Below are 17,265 nucleotides of genomic sequence, written 5' to 3'. Positions count from 1 at the left end.
AACGCATATGTCCGAGTCGAGTCCCAAGTCCAACCTCTTCTTCCTGACATTTAACACTAGCTAGACAGGATATCTCAGTATTTTAATGTACTTTTCCTATGTATGATGTTATTGGTGCTCGTACTGTGTTTTTGCTTGACTTTTATGTAAAGTACTTTGGTCTGCTGTTTTAAATGTGGTACATAAATAAACTTGACTTGAAGTGTAAGGGCTGCTTCCTCCACTGACTTTCCAGTCCCCAGAGAAACACTGTGGTTGACCCAGCACTGATCCCCTTGAGGCCTGACTGAGTCCAGCCAGGGTCTAGTCACCAGGCCAACAATCACTACACGCACTCCTTCAATGTTTATCTCCACCAACACTTGAGACGGACACCTGGAGGGCAGACAGACTAAAATACCCTTGGTTCAAGAGGGGGCATTACACTTTTATGGGATATTAAGTGCTAGCACTAATACCACCATGTTATGTTTTCTGTTTTTTATTTACAGAAAAAAAACATCTTCAAATGATTATGATTCAGTTTAGGTTTTGGTGCTCTGAGCTCCCCCTTCCCTTTGCTCTCAGTGCTAAGTGACTCCTCCTTCAGAGCGCTTTGTGGTAGTGTATTGTTTTGTATCTATACTTATGGAAAACTATATGGCAGAATGGGTGATGTAGGCTTGTGGGTCTTGTACAGGTTTGTAGTGTTAACAATAAGGAGAGTTCAAATAGTGTGTGGGAGAGACTGCAAGATTACTCAAATATGCAAGGATGACACATTTTAAAGCTCTTTCAAGAAGAAAGAAGAACTAACTAGCTAACTAGTCAACTAATCAGATCAGATGAGTTTTTATAATTTCTCACTACAAAAAGCTACTGTAAATTTCGGCCTATTGAGAGCAGCTGAATATAGACTTCACAAGCTAAATTTTAAAAGAAAATCAATTTTGTACATATATAAGCCGCACTTGAATATAAGCCACAGATCTTGATGTTGTAGCTTGAGATACTTACCCAGAACGACGGTACACGGAGGTTTTTTGAGTTTTAATTTAAGACATGCTTTTTTCAAACTGTGCCTGAAAATCGCCAGGACGGCACCAACACGCCACCAACACGGGATGAACATACCTGCATGTTTAGAAAATAAAACAACACCAACACGGGCCATCTGCTTTTATTTACTCTGAAAGCTTCTAATGTCTTTTTACACTGACTAAGTTCTTCCCGCTGCTGCCTCCAACAACGCACCATCGGTTCGTTGATGCCAAGCTTACGCAGTGGCTCTATTTCCTTCTTTGATAGACAGATCGATTGTCTATAACTTAAAAGCTGCATCATGTGCATTTCTTTGTGTGTTTTCCATGATGAGAGTGTGTGCATGATGGTAAAAATGACAGTTCAAATTCAAAACTAGTGTATTCTTCAGCGAATAATCTTTCCCCACGTCTGTCTCACTTTTGCATTTACTGTTAGAGCAGGTCGGCAAACCACAGCTCTGGAGCCGCACGCGGCTTTTCATCCTTATACTGCGGCTCTGCGTGCCTTAGGAAAATAAATGATAAGTATTTAATTGAAGTGTATTGTATTTGTGTTAGTTCTTTTTTATTGTAGTTCTAAATTGGAAGATTATTGTGATCTTGAAATATTAAAATAAAATAATATTTTATTATTTTTCATTGCTCAAAGTAAGCGTCACACTTACGGAGGCTGGTATACCCATCCTCGACAGCTACATAAACATGAAGAAATATGCATTTGGAGTTCTGCCGATCTTTGGATCCACATACATATGTGAGCCACTATTTTCCTCCATAAACTATGTTAAAAACAAACACCACTCACTTTCATCTTTACGCAGGACTGTAAGCTGTCGTCTGTGAGGTGTAACTTCGTACAGCGCCAACAGGCGCAGACGCTGTGCTCTGCACTCAGGAGGACAAGTACCACTAACCAGGTAAAATAAATATTTATGCAAATATTTTGCAAATACTATAGCTGTTTATATAGAGCGTAAAGGTAAAAAAAAAACAATATATACAGTGTTATTTTCATTTTAGATGTGAAAAAGTATTTGCGGCTCCCAGTGTTTTCTTTTCCGTGGAAACGGGTCCAAATGGCTCCTTGGGTGTTAAAGGTTGTCGACCCCTGTGTTAGAGAGTGCCCCCCGGGGGCCGTTAGCCAGTAAAAATCTATAAATTAGCCACACCGTTGTATAGGCCGCAGGGTTCAAAGCACGGGGAAAAAGTATCGGCTTATAGTCAAAAATTTAAGGTATTTTAGACAGACTCTAATTTCTGCCATGTAAATGATCAAACTCTTATGCAACACATTCTGAACTCTTCCTTAAACTTAGTAGTTCCATTGATAACTGCAGGGGTGTAACAGTGGCTCAGCGCACAGCCATGCAATTCCCCATAACAACCAAAGCCCCTTTGAAAACTAGAAAGAAATATTTCAGTGGTTCTGAAACATCTTCCATGAAAAAAGACAAACTGTGCTTTTGTCTGCTGTATAGTTATAATTTATGACACCAGTGGGTCATTATGTTATATTTTGTAGATTTTAATTCACAATATTTCAATTACATTATTTTAATTTCACAATATTTATCTAAAACAACTTAATTAAAGTAGAGATGTATCAGCAGAGTTTATCAGCCATTGGTTACTCTATATTCTAAACAATCTGTATTATCCATAAAAAATGCTTCTTGGTCAAGCTCTACAAAACAAACAGCTCCACTGACTTTTCAACCCAGAAAATATTTTTCCTTTTTAAAAGATGGCATAGTGGCTTGTGTCTGCTATATAGTTATAATCTATATCACTAATGGATCATTGTGTTATCATTTGGACATTTTAGATATTGATCTAAAACAACTTCATTAAAAAAAAAAAAAAAGTCCAGTGACTTTCGTGTTACAAAACTGCGGTGCCCGGTGGGAGCTTAAACCGCCGTAAACATCACCACAACAAAAGCACTGTTGTCGGCACCTCCTATGGATAGCTGCAAAACATGCTAGCAAGCAGGTGATTTCTTTTTCCCATTTGTATGAAAGTAACTATGCAACACTGCTGAATCCTACATGTATCACAGATTAACAAAGATTGGAGAATGAAGTAAGTACAGAGCAGAGTCCATGACATGCAGGAATCACTCTAAATACAACTTTGACAAAGTAAAAAATAATGGGAACAAATATAACATGGTTAAAAGCTCTAAAAAGTTGAAATACATCTCTCCAACTTATCCTCCTTTCACCCAAGCAGAATATAATTTCAGTTCTCCCATGGCAATATCAAACAAACCAATTAAACTAGACAACACTGTTCAGTAGAATGATGATTAGAGAGTACCTCTTACACCCCCTTTTCTGAGGCGACATTTAAATTATCCTGCAGATCAACTGTAGCGATCTCTAATTTCAATATCAATGTAGGAATGAATAAACTCTGTAAGAGCAGAAAGTGCTGCTGGAGTTTATTACTGAAGAATCAATGTCACCTTTAGTGATACAAGCTTGTGATACCGGTAATAATGTGTGAAACAAGGTGATATACTCTTCTATAACTTTATGAGATATTAAAACTCTTAATAGGTCAGAGGCTCGCATTTCAATTCCAAACTAAAAATATGTATTAAATTGAGCTGAAAAGAAAATGAAAGTTGTAAATTACCATTTCAGATACTGCTGGATGTTGGTCTGGATATGCAGACCTCATCAGCAGAAACAATGGGAGATGCACAGTAGAGATAGACAGATATATCAGTTAGCCGATATATAGGGCTGAAATTTGGACTTTTTAGCGTATGTACTATTAAATCTCCAGCATAAGACAATATTGTGTTTTGGGCTAAAAAAAACCACACACAAAAAGCTTTATATTAACACTTTTAGACGGCTGTGTAGTCACGTTTTGTGCAGCTATCTGTCTGTATTAAATCATTGTGGTAAAAAAGAGTTTGGGGCTAGTTTGTAGCAAATTTAAATTAAATCATCTGGGGAAAATAATCAAAACTCTCCCTGCATATTGCCCCAAAAATATTGGCAAAGCGTATCAGCCATCACTTGCTCTGGACTCTAAACTATCGGTATTGACATCGGCCATAACAAAAACCCAAAAACAAAAACATATCGGTTGATCTCTAATATGCAGGTGGAGGGAGTAGACAAGAGTACAGTTAGACTTTTTGAAGCTTTCTACCATGTTATAACGTTCCCTCATCAAAAACATGCCTGAAGTAGTTTCATACGTCATTCATGAATGTTTGAGTAATCTTATGATTTCTCCCAGGCACTATTCGAACCCTCGAACCCTGAGCGGTTTTACAGGCTTAAAACATATATAATAATTGTAAAAAATAAAGCTAAAAAAAAAAACTACCTTGCGGATTTCGCCTATTGCAGATTATTTTTAGAACGTATCCCCTGCGATAAACAAAGGACCACCGTACAACATTTTTGAATCTTACACATTTGACCCAAATTTTGGAACAGTCATAAGTACAGAGCAGTGGGCGGAGTTAGGCATTAGGTCAAAACAGGAATGATGAAGTATAAACATTATGAGATAGTTAAAAGCTTATTAAAGTCAAATGTCACATAATATATATTGGATATCTTAAACAATAAACACTGATTTTAAATGTATTTATGATAAATACACTTTTGTTTACAAAACCTGAGAAATAGAGAAAAAAATCCTGACTTAATCAAGACTTATTTTGGAATTTAAAAAAAATCATAAATTGTAAAGTGTTATATAATCGATTACTGCATCAGTCATTGTCGTGATATCGATACTTTTGCAATATATTGTGCAGCCCTACAAGGTATATTCCACTGCCACAGAGTCGGCTGTCAGACCATCCATCAGCAGGGTAAACGGTGCACCTTTCTCTGATCCAGCTCATAGAGAACATGTAAAGTTGAAGCTGTGGTGCATTTCTTTATTTTAGCCCATGAGAATAGTGTGTTCGAATGCTCTTACCTGTCCCTGGCCTTGTCTCTCCAGGTCCACCACACACATATCCACGATGGGCCCCAGGTTGGTGAAGGTCTCCATGACGGTCACAAACGAACCCTGGTCATTACTGTCCACGTTCAGCTGCATACACAGACATACACAACGTATAAAGCACTTCCACATTTATTTGGTTTAGTGATTTCACACATTTTGGTATTTATATGTAAAAATGCAGGTTGAACAGGTTTAATCTATCTTTAGATAAAAAGTACTAGGAAACAAAGTATTTATGTATAAAAGGTGGTTTTCGAAAAACTCCTGTGCAGGTGTAGCCCTGCTGGTGCAGATTGGGTCAGATAAAGAGAGATACGAGATAGTTTTGAGAGCTTTTACCACGCCCTCATTTTAGATGGCTAATCGTTCGGCAGGACAGCCAAGAAGACCAAAAAATCACACACAACCATAACATTTTGCTATGGGAAGCATCCCGAAGGAGATAATGTTGCAAAACTGTAGCTATTCAAAGTTGTTATTGCAAAATATCTTCCTTCACTAAGTCTAGAGCATTTAATTATGTCTGTGATCAATGTTATTTCTGTTCAATTTACAGAAAGTGCAGTGATGAAATGTTCTAATTACAAGATAAATAATTTAGATTAAAAACTATCCTCACATTGAACAGCTGACTGGATACATCAGTCAATAGGAGGTTTTTAAGGTTTTATTTTTGCCATCATAAAAATAAATCAAACTATCTGAGACTTAATCAGTAGATGGCAGAGGTAAAACCTGTCCCCTCCTCCTCCCTCCTCTCAACTGACCTTTGTTCAGCCTCATCCGTCACTCAACTCCCCTCCCTTCACATCCCCCTCCAATTGGATTCAGAAATCAGGCCTCTGATGATGCATTCAATGGGAGCAGGAAAAATAACTTGCAAGAAAATAATTTTCCAGCACTTAAAATAAATAATGAACAAAATACCCATGTTCGTGCTTTTACTTATTTACTTAGTAAAGGTGTTGTATGAAACCATGCAGTATCACTGTTACACTGTAAACATAGTGGCTCTTACCTTGACTAACTGAGAGTCGCCCAGTCTGGAGCCGACAAACACCACCCCGTTGTCCAGGTAGGTCAGACACTCAGCAATAGACGTCTGCAGAAACAAAACACTGTCACTGGACATACTCAGTCAATGCAGGGCTGCAAGACGAACGCCAATCACAATTGTAATTTCACTTTCAAAAGACAATTACAATCAATAAAAAGTCCTCTTAAGATATCGTGTATCACAATGGCTAAAACCTACCAGTTAAACGTTGTGCTTTGATTCACACATGTTTGTCACACAAATCCTGCAAGGCTGTGTTCATCTCTCAATCTGAAAACACTCTGCCTATAATGCAGAGTTCCTTAAACATGCAGAAATGAAACAAAACACAACTCTGGATATGTTTTTGATGAGGCTAGAAGCTCACAGGAGTCAATTTTGTGTAAAACAGGACCTTTAATGCACCTGAACATGTTGTTACAAAGTGCAAGGTAAACTGAAATTTAAAAAACACTAAAACTGAAACACTGCAAACTTAATCCCAATCACAATAATTGTCACAAAAAAACAAACTGATTTCCAAATAAAGATCTAAATTGTTCAGTTCAAAAGAAAAAAAAAAAAAAAGTGTTCACAAAAGAGATAACGGATAATGGCGAGACTGCCTAACTTACCCCATCATTTACTTACAAAATCATACTGATCAAAAGGATTCTACATTTTGAAGTGGTGCGAATCAACCTGGCAACATCAGAACTTTAATTGTAGCTATCACACAATTATAACTCTGTTTAAATAAGCTACAATTATGTGAGCAGTTTGAAATGTCTTCTGTCTGTTTTCATACAGCGCACAAAAGAGAAGTAAGCACATGTCCTTGAGCGTCTGCCAAAGTTATTTTAGAAATCATTGTAATAAATGGTGCTAAAATTGGAGGTGATATTAAATATTTTTTCAATAGACCATGCAATTCATACTCTAGTGAATCTAGTAAAGTCACAGATTGAGACTATTTACTACTGTGCATTTTCAAAGCAAAAAATTTTGAGACAAGACAACAAGACGTGTCTGTGTTTGACCCTGCACACTTAATGTGTTTCATAGACACAAGTGCTATTAGTGCAGCTTGCTCTAATGTACAAACCTTTAAACAAGAGTGCAGCTATGGATTTGTACCTGTCAAGGCCAAAAACAGTGAATAAGCACTCAATAAAATGCAATGAAATTAAATGGAAAGAAGAGGAACAGTTAAAACATGTTTAGTATTGTCATGACACTAAAATTTCAAACTTGATTTTGGTACTAAGGAATAGATTCGATTCTCAATACTAATTCTGATGCCATATTGAGATTTAAAACACTCTTTATAGACAATAGAATGTCATTTTCAATCTTAAACATCTTTTCTTTATAGTACCACGTGTACCACCCTCATTCCCTAATATGAATGTTGTGTGAGCCTGACTGGTGGTGGTTGGAGCGGCTGATGATGCAGATTGGCAGCCTTGCTTCCTTCAGTCTGTCCCAGAGCATCTGTGGCTACAATAGTAACTTACCACCACCAAGTGTAAAGTGGATGACTGAAATGAATGTTAAGTGCTTTAAGTGTCTTGAAAGGCGCTATATAAACTCAATGTACTATTTTTAACACTTTACCTGTATGTGAAAGTTTATTCTGCAAGTTATAGTTTCATTTGTATTTTTAATCAGCTCTTGTTTCAGCATTTTGATTAGTTTTTACAGTAGACTACACACTCAATATTAAAATTTTGGTTATCTCAATAAAACAACCAATCATATTTTCAATTTTTAAAAATATTTCCCCTACCTCTTCTAGTGGGTTCACAGTAATTGTGATCACAGTGGTTTATTTTCTTCAGAGAAAGTCTATCTGGCTTTGTTCCTCCAAATACAATCAATAATCACAGAGAGAGTGTGGGTTTAGTTAAAATGTCTTTTCCCAAGATGGCCGCTGCTTGCATCCAATTTCAACAACCGGGACAGGTCTATAACAGCAGAGCAACTGGCAGCTCGATCATTTTTGCCATGCTCATTAGATTTGGAGATTAAAAGATCTAGCTGTGCAAGACTTAAAAAGCAGTTCAATAGTTGTATTTGTCCGATTGGTTTACTGTGCGCCTGTTAGCTCTACCTTCAAATCGCCTTCAAACCAAGCTGTGTCAGACTTACAGGATACAATGGCAGAATCATATGGCTAACGAGACTTGAGTAGATGGAAATCCAGGCTTGGAGTTGGGTGGGTTACCTCTCCGAGCAGCTCCACGTGCAGGTCTTTGAGAGCCACGGTGCCGTCCATCAGCTCCTCCTTCTCCAGCAGCAGCATGAAGAGCCGGCCCTCCATGTCCCCCAGTAGGTAGCGCGAGCCGTTGGGATCTACGCGGTTGTGACACACGATGGTGCTTTGCTGTGGTCAGACACAAACACAGGGTTTAGTTTAGCGCAGACCGGAGTATTGTATTGGCTGTCCCAAAGTCCAATACTGGCCACAGGTACTTTGATACATGCTATCCACTGTAGTCTCAAAACATGCACGACTAATTGGTTTAACAAAGACACCACTTGCAAATTGTATTTAAAATTAAAGCAAGTGATATTTTGGATTTTATGTTGTAAATTGCTTGAAAACTTGAAAGTGAACTGAACTGAAAGATTCAGACAAAATATTCCAATATAGTCCCAAAAAATGAGTTATTGTGGAAAAACAACCTCCTGTGAAAGCAGCCTGGTAGAACAGTGAATCACTTCTTATATAGAACCTTGTAAAAGCGTAATGGCCATCCAGGTCTACTTCACAGCCCTAGAGTGACACCTACTGGCCTACAATGAAACTGTTCCCCCTCTATTATACTCAAATCCACTGCAGACTTGTCAGAAAAGCCAATCAAAATCACATCATAATCATGACATTACTGATGCAAAAAGCAAATTGTTAAATCTGCACTAAGTAACAAGATATAATGTCCTCTGTAGAGAACCAAATATATAATCTCTATGTGGTCTATCAAAACTTCTAACCCTTAACCAGTTTCCATATCGGGGTCATTAAAGGTGCACTACGTAACTTTTGTGGTGGGGAGGTCCACCACCTGCTTGTCTCATGGACATTTCCTTTGGCTGGAATGTTCCACAGCATGTCATTCAGTACATCCAACATTTACTTTATGGGTTTTTTTTATAGTAACTGTAACTTGACCAGTTGGCACCACATTCTTGCCTCCATAAAGATTAAAGAGGGAGTATTTTAGTTCTTCAGGGTAATAACTGCTAACACATAACATATTCAGGTCACCATGTTACCTTTTTATTGTTTGAAAATGCTATAATCACTGAAAACAATATATTAATATGTTTTATAAGTTTCGCTTTCCTTTTTGATACTCTGAGTTCCGTCCCCTTTGCACTCCCCCTTCAGAGTGCCATCACATCCCACTAATGAAACTACTGCACCTTGCATTTGTCAAGTTCTTATATACAGTTTGGCATCATGTTTTTTTTATTTTTATGGAGAATTGTCTTGTGGGACCATGGGTGACACAGGGTTGCGGGAGGAGTATAGCGCAGAATCTTACGCTAAACGTAGGAGGGTTTGAATAAGGCCTGGGAGAGATCATCAAAATACTCAAACAAGCATGGACATCTAAAACCTCTTCAGAAATGTGATGAGGGAACAATGTTAGAACACGGTACAAAGCTTAAAAAAAAAAAAAAAATCTACTTGTCATAATACCCCCCTCTTTTTAGTTTAATGTTACACTGTGGAACATTTGAGGCAAAACAATAACACAACGACACCCTCCATGAGAAACTTTAAATGTGACTTTAAATGTTGAAATTAAATGTGTTTGCAGTTCATTAGAGACCTTCTGCTAGTTAGTTAGTTAAGCAGGTTTTCTTTCAGTCTCTCCTGAGCGTCAATACTCTTCAACATTTCCATACAAAATTGCTGAATTTCAATTAGATCCATTCCCAAAATCGTTCCGACAATTCTTTCCGAGCATTACGCCCGTGCACCGAGAAGCCCTGACACCTCTTATCTTCCTCCGCACTTCTGGATAAACTTGCTACAATAATAGTCTTGATTGGAAATGGCATTCGACTTATGAAGCCTGACTGAGCCCTCTCCAGCAGCGTTCCTCCTCACTCACGTTGGTTTATTGTCACCGCCTACTGTAATTTCTCACTTGGCCGAACTTCCACAAAACTAATTTTCCCAATCCGTCTTACGCCTGCATTGCTTACATCTTTTGTCGAAGCCGTGAGTGTGGATTTGTGCGTGGAAAAATAGAAAATCCTAGTACCTCTCTTGAATGGCAGGTAATTAGCTTGTTATATCGTGGCCACCAAAGACTGCTTTCAAAAATGTATGAATCATTTCACAGGCACACATTCGGCATTTATCTTCCCTCCCGACTCCAAAGTGACAATTTATTAATAAAGCCCTGAACATTGTCGTACGTTTTGTGCTGGGCCTTAAAAGACGCTTCTTTGTTGAATACTAATGCTTTAAAACATCGCTGGAACTTTTGTGAATGAAATTTGCATTGGTTACACAGGCGGACTGAACTATGGGCTGAATAGCAAAAACACAGACATTACATGGTTTACATGAGGGTCGACTGTATAAGAGCTGTAATGGAATGAATGCAGACTGGGATTTTTCTTCAATCAGCAATCTAATTTAAAAGGTCCTATACTGCACAAAACTGACTCTTTTGAGCTTTAGTCCAGGTTATAATGTTGTTACCTCCTCAAAAAACCACAGGTCTCTAAAAACATAAATAACTTAAAGAGCGGGTATTACACTTCTATAGGGTATTAATTGCCAACACATAGTTTGATCACCATATTTCACTTTTGTTTATGACACTCTGAGTTCTCACACACCCCCAAGTCACTCCCCCTTCAGAATACTATCACAACACAAACATTGTGCATCCCCATAATGAAACTACTGCACACTGAATAGGGCCCTGGAGAGTTTGCTAAATTACTGAAACATGAAACATAAAACCTCTCCAGGCATGTTTTTGATGAGAGAAAATGTTATAATGGGGTAGAAATGTACAGAAAGTTGATTTTGCATAACGCCTCCCCTTTAAGTTATGCTAGGAAATACCATACAGGACATTTTTCAGATGGTCCCAAAGAGAGGAATGGTGATCTATTAGACAGTGAATGAAAGTGAATGAAGGATTTCTGTAATCCTTAATTAAGATTAAAATGGGATATTGTGGCATCCCTACTCTACATAGCAATTTCATCAGACCAGATTTTAACTCTTAACTTTCAAACTGTTCTATGTGATGAGCTCATTTAAGCACTCACAGATCATTAGTCGCAATCAAGGGGTTTAAGAACAGTGAAAGATTAGGACCATTCAAAACAAATTATTTTTATTTCTTTTGAATGGTCAAAAGTTCTACAAGTGGCATTCATTATAATAGAAAAAATTAAATAGACCAAGAAAAGGTCATCTTAATTGCGTACATTTGTTCTGGCAGAAGAAAATGTTGAACTGTGTAATTCTAACCACAAGTAAAAAGAACAGAGATATTAAAACGTAGGGTTTGGGATGTGTTCAAACTTGTAAAAAAAAAAAAAAAAAAAAAAAAAAGAAGTGTGATTGGTCTAACAGGTATCTACACTTCAATCTCTGTTTGTGTGTTTGTGATCAGAAACACCTGGCTTTCATTAGGGTAGTCATGTGTGATGTCACATATTAATTGAAATTGCAGAGGCCATTGAAGGCAGCACGAATTTAAATTTAGGTTGTTGTTTTTTTTAACACAAAGTTTGCAATAAATTTGCAAAAAATGGCTCTTAAATATGAACAGTTTAATAGTGAACAGCATAAAGGTTTGCACGTTCTCAGTGTGTGGACAGACCACGCCTAAACTGAAAGCTTAGAGCCACACTGTCACTGAGCTGGGACTGCTGGATGCAGGTGCTTGGGTTTCTGTGGTAGTTCCAGCTGGTTTAGTCACAGTATCTGGCGACTCAAAGTGTGGGACTCATTCTGCTTTCTGATTGGATAATTGCTTCGAAGCAGTGTACTTGATATTCACCATCTTAAAATACAACATAGTTCATTAAACAGTTTGAGGTGGTCCAAAGTTGTGAGTGTAAAGCTAGCAACTAGCATGCTACCCACATACTTCCTGATTCTCTGTAACTGGTATTTTGCTCAAATACAAATACATGGAAATGGCAACCTAAACTTCACGTCAAATTTTCTGTATTAATAAATAAAATAAATAACATTACAATAGTTGTCAGTAAAATCAGTATTTGAATTGCACATGTTTAATTCACTACGCAAATAGTCAATTATGACATTTTGACTAAAACAAATCATCCATACTCCACAAAACCAGTTCAAAATATCTGCATTTGGATTTTAACAAACACCCTACCTGTCCTCCATGTCACTTTCACTTTAAATAGGCCCTGAAGTGAAGCGACTTGTGACATCTGGTGAGCACAACCAATTACATTAAAAAAAAGCAAATTTTAAATTGAGAAAAATTTGAATTTCTTTTTGTTAAATGGCAATGAAATAATTAAACGGCTTTCATAGGGCCCGGAAAAATTACTTAAACATGCATGGAGGATGACATCTAAAACCTCTTCAGGCATCTTTTGATGAGAGAACTAAGTAATATAACATGGTATAACATGGGAGAAAGATATAAAAAGTCAACTTTGCATAATACCTCCTCTTTAAGCTTCTTTAATCGTTAATTGTAACACTAAAATGGGATATTGTGGCATCCCTTCTCCACACAGCAATTTCAACGGACCAGATTTTATTAACTCTTAACTTTCTCAACTGTTTATCTGTGAGAATCATCAGATTATTAGCCACAATCAAAGATTTCAAGAGTGATGGAAAATTAGGACCATTCAAAACTAATTATTCCATCCTTTGAATAGTCAAAAGTTCTACAAGCGGCACTTTCACTTTAAACAGGCCCTGCAGCAACTTGTGACATCTGGTGAGCACAACCAACTAGATAAAACAAAGCAAATTTTAATCAAGAGAAATTTGAATTTGACAACGAAATGATTTAAATTATGCATGTCTACATTCAGAAAATTAATATTGAAATCCATTTGTATGTGTTTTAAATACTATAATACAAAATAAAATTGAAAATCATGATTGCTAACTGACTCAGGCCTAATCCCTTGTATATACAGGCTCTGTTAGAACACTGCAGGCTTTGTTCAAAATGTATGAGGAGGTGACAGGGACACAGCGACACACACTGCTTAGTTTAATTATAGAAGCAGGACACTGGAAAATGAGCTCTGGCTCTGGGACTGGGCTGTTAAATATAAACGGAACAGTGCACTTATTTTTGACAAAAAACATGATTGTATTTCAGAAACATTATCAGACTGTACCCTCAGGTGTAAAGCTAACATACCAAACAGCATTGTTTGACCAATTAGTAGAAGTAGACCGTTTTTTTTTCCAGGCTGATGCCGATACTGATAATCCAGAGAAACCGCTGGCCAATAAGCTCTGTTGATATTTTTGGGCTGATTTTGATTATTTTCACCAAACTATTTTAATTTACACACACTAACCCACAACCATTTTTACCACCAATGTGTAAGAGACCAGTGTAGTCATGTTTGTGTATTGTCCTATTCAGAGTTAAATGTTCAAATAAAGCTTTATGCAGCAGGTCAGCCAGAACAAAATATCAGCCTCTACTGGAGCTTTAAACCCAATGGCCGATATACTAAAAGGTGCACACATCGGTATATATATATATATATATATATATATATATATTTCTACCAATTAGTAGCTTCTGGCATTGGCATAGCAATTATCCCAGATTTGACTAGATATTCTATCCAAAAGATTGTCTGCTTAAACAAAAACTTATTAAAGGAGTAGTTCTTACCTTGATGGTGGGTGGAGCAATGGCCAAGTACTTGTCTCCATTGTGGTAAGTGATAGACTCTTGTCCTATGATTATAGCGCCTCCAAATGGTTCTGGCACTGAAATACAACACAAGATTACACTTGAGAAGGCTTAAAGCACTTTTTAGCAATTGAATAATCATTTGATTGATCATTTGATACAATTAAAGACATTTGTGTTAAGTAGATTTTTTTTTTCAAAATGGTATGAATAGTCATGATTCATACAGCATTTGTAAGATCTAAAAAAAATAGCACAGAAAGCAGTGATATTTTTCTCTTATTACTAATATATAGAGTAGGGCTGTGGCCAACTACGAATATTATTGGTGAAGTAAAGACATGCCTTGCTGATGAATAAATTGAATGAAGGAGCAGTGGTGTTAAACTGGCAAAAGCTCACAACTTTTCAGTATCTGTATAATGTGATTTTATTCTGCATAAAAACTGCTAACTCTGTTGCTTAGATCTATACAAACACAAAATGTTCTGAAATGTGATTCTTGGACTAATTTGACTGACACTAATACATAAAAATATGAACAGAATCCCATTATTAAACCATAAATCACAGTGCTTGTCAGTAACATCACAATTACCTATTTTTCCCCAAATCATTTAGTCCTGAGTTCAGTCCAGTACAGAGCACCACATGAGAGCGTGCTCCACTCACCTGGGATGACCATAGAAGCCTCGGCCTCAACATTCTCCTGTTTCCAAGGTCCTTTGTTGAACTCTTTCTCCCTCAGTGAGACCTCGTAGGTTTTGACGTGGCGTCCCTGTGGATCCTGCACACAGCACACAGCATTAGCCTCAATGTCCACTTTCATTTTGCTCACCAGTTCTGTGAGGAAAATACAGCCCACTCATATAGTGTGTGACCTGGCTACATGGCAGAGTGGGGTTTTCATTCACAATTCATTTATGAATAGTACTAGTTGTACTATTCATAAATGAATTGTGAGGACATATGTTTCAAAGGGTAAACCATTATGAGCTGGATTTAAACCTTTTATATTTGTTTTGCATGATTAAACGTTGCACTTTTTCCTCCCAAATGTGTTTTTAAAGCACATTAACTGAACTGATTTACTGCTTATTTAATGTCATGCTTAATAAAAAATACACTTTAAAACCGAAATGTGTAATTACTTTTTAAATGCATAAATTGTTCTCGCTCACAAACTTAATTATTTTTCTCATGTACAATGCTGTCCAGCTTGCGGTGCGCAGTTCATCAATTAAAGAACTTTTAAATTCCAGTATGTTTTAATAAAGTTGCACAACTTCGACATCAGGGGTTTCCAAACTACAGCCAAACTATAGCCTGGTACCCAGACCAATAATTGGTCACCTTCAGGTTTCCTGATGAAATAGCCCTGATTACCAATTGTACTACTTAAAATGTCACTTCAAAAATTGTAATCATCATAAGTTCAATATAACAAACATTTTGGTGTACAACAGCCCCAACATTTAGTTTCCAAGCCTGGATAAAGATGGTGGCACTGTGGCCTGATCAAACCTCTGCTTAATGCACCATCTGAGCCTGGATTCTCCATGTTAATTACGATTGTATGTTCATATGTAACGCCTTAGTGAAAAAAATACTACTGTGAGTTTGTGCATGGTAAAGGTACTTGTTTCTTTGATCGAAATACATCCAATGGCCTAAAATAATCTGAATTCTAGAGCAGAGGGTGTGTGCTGGTAGTACCTGGTAGATGAAGCAGACAGTGGGGGCGGGGCATCCGTACAGGAAGTGCACATCGATCACCTGTAGCTCCTCCAGCCTGATGTTGAAGGCTTTGAGTTCTCTGTTGTCCCGATCCAGAGGAATGACTTTAAACAGGCCATCATACAGACGCAGACCGATCATCCTGCACTCAGGGTCCACAATCCCAATGATGCCCGTCTCTGAGGGACGACCAATACGATCCTGGGATACAAGATGAGATTTAGGATGACCAGTACAACCATTTCATGGAATTATAATTTATCAAAGTGATCCTTCAGTATCAAGATGGATACATGGTTATGTGAGGTGTACATTTAGTTTGCTGATTTATTATTATTATTATTATTATTATTATTATTATTATTATTATTATTATTATTATTATTATTATTATTATTATTATTATTAATTATTTATTTTTACATATCACCATCTGTGGCTGGTTTTGGGTAAAAATCGCGTTTGATAGCTAATTTAATTATAAATATAAAAATCTCTTGCTGTTTACTTACATTTTGATAGCAGGAACATTCTTGCATGCATATATATGCATCAATGTATGCATATATAAATCCAGGATTTACAAATACTTAAACATTTTAGTTACTTTGTCTTTGTGGTCTAAAAACAAGCTGGACCTTAAAATCATATTACTACTCTCTACATAGCAGAGGTTACAAGAATTCTCCATAGTTTCCTGGTAAATTCTGAAGGCAGTCTGTCATTTTGATGGGTTTGACAGTTTTGACCATTGCCTTCTTGGAGGTACTGGGCTAAAGCTGAACTAAAAATGCGCTTTCTCGACAACGCCTCATCCCCACGTCCACAGAGAGCTTACATCTTGCATATTTCCTAAACTTTCACAACATCCCTTTATTACTGCAATGTTCCTCACATGATGTGGTCACACGTTCATGCACACCACAGACACACTGAGTTTTAAAAACACGCAAGGGCCTATTTCAGACATACAGTAAACACCCTGTCAGTCACAATGTTGAACTGCAATTATCCTCAAGCACAACCACTGCTGTACAGTTCTCTACAGAACTCTATGAGAAGTCCTGCATGAAATAATGAGTGTTTCACTCACCTGTACATTCCCGTGGGCGCGTGTGATTATGTCAATGCTTTCTCCATTCTGTTTGTACTCCAATATACAAGCGTTATACTTGGACGTTAAGATGAACAACAGGTCTTTGCTCTCACCCTAAAGAGAACACAGAAATAAATATTGAAGTTTGAATCTAAAGGTTTGGGGCTTGGTGCTGGGAAGCAATAGGGGTGGGAGACAAGACAAGATTGGTTCCACAAGCATGAGAAAAGATGAGATTATGACATTTTTCATAATATATATTGTGTGGTTCAGTTCACAATTTCGCTATTTTTTATTTACTTTAATATTTTTGCTCTCATTGTAGCATTGTTTTTTGGAACTTTTGGAACAGGTAAATACATAAATAACAACAGATGTATGCTTTCTGTGCTATTGTGATGGGGATATGCACCCTACAGTCACGTTAAGTGGGTTGGATTCTATTTTCTAAATCTACGAACGATGTGC

The 17,265-nt window shown here is 37.2% G+C and overlaps 1 protein-coding gene across 1 annotated transcript in view; it reads right to left on the bottom strand.

The window, feature by feature from the left end:
* The window catches only part of ddb1 (damage-specific DNA binding protein 1), a 92,052-nt gene extending 74,935 nt beyond the window's left edge, over nucleotides 1-17,117 (bottom strand). Inside the window, exons 1-8 of the mRNA XM_055229847.1 lie at nucleotides 17,112-17,117; nucleotides 16,795-16,911; nucleotides 15,681-15,902; nucleotides 14,637-14,751; nucleotides 13,944-14,041; nucleotides 8,270-8,428; nucleotides 6,025-6,108; nucleotides 4,977-5,093 (exon numbers count right to left, since the gene is read on the bottom strand). Coding sequence (XP_055085822.1) covers nucleotides 4,977-5,093; nucleotides 6,025-6,108; nucleotides 8,270-8,428; nucleotides 13,944-14,041; nucleotides 14,637-14,751; nucleotides 15,681-15,902; nucleotides 16,795-16,911; nucleotides 17,112-17,117 — 918 coding nt within the window. The remainder of the gene's footprint in view (nucleotides 1-4,976; nucleotides 5,094-6,024; nucleotides 6,109-8,269; nucleotides 8,429-13,943; nucleotides 14,042-14,636; nucleotides 14,752-15,680; nucleotides 15,903-16,794; nucleotides 16,912-17,111) is intronic.
* Nucleotides 17,118-17,265: the final 148 nt, after the last annotated feature.

This window comes from Periophthalmus magnuspinnatus, chromosome 3 (assembly GCF_009829125.3).
Source record: "Periophthalmus magnuspinnatus isolate fPerMag1 chromosome 3, fPerMag1.2.pri, whole genome shotgun sequence".
Taxonomy (NCBI): domain Eukaryota; kingdom Metazoa; phylum Chordata; class Actinopteri; order Gobiiformes; family Gobiidae; genus Periophthalmus; species Periophthalmus magnuspinnatus.
The sequence above is the reverse complement of the archived record's forward strand: the minus strand, read 5'-3'. Positions and strand labels throughout refer to the sequence as shown.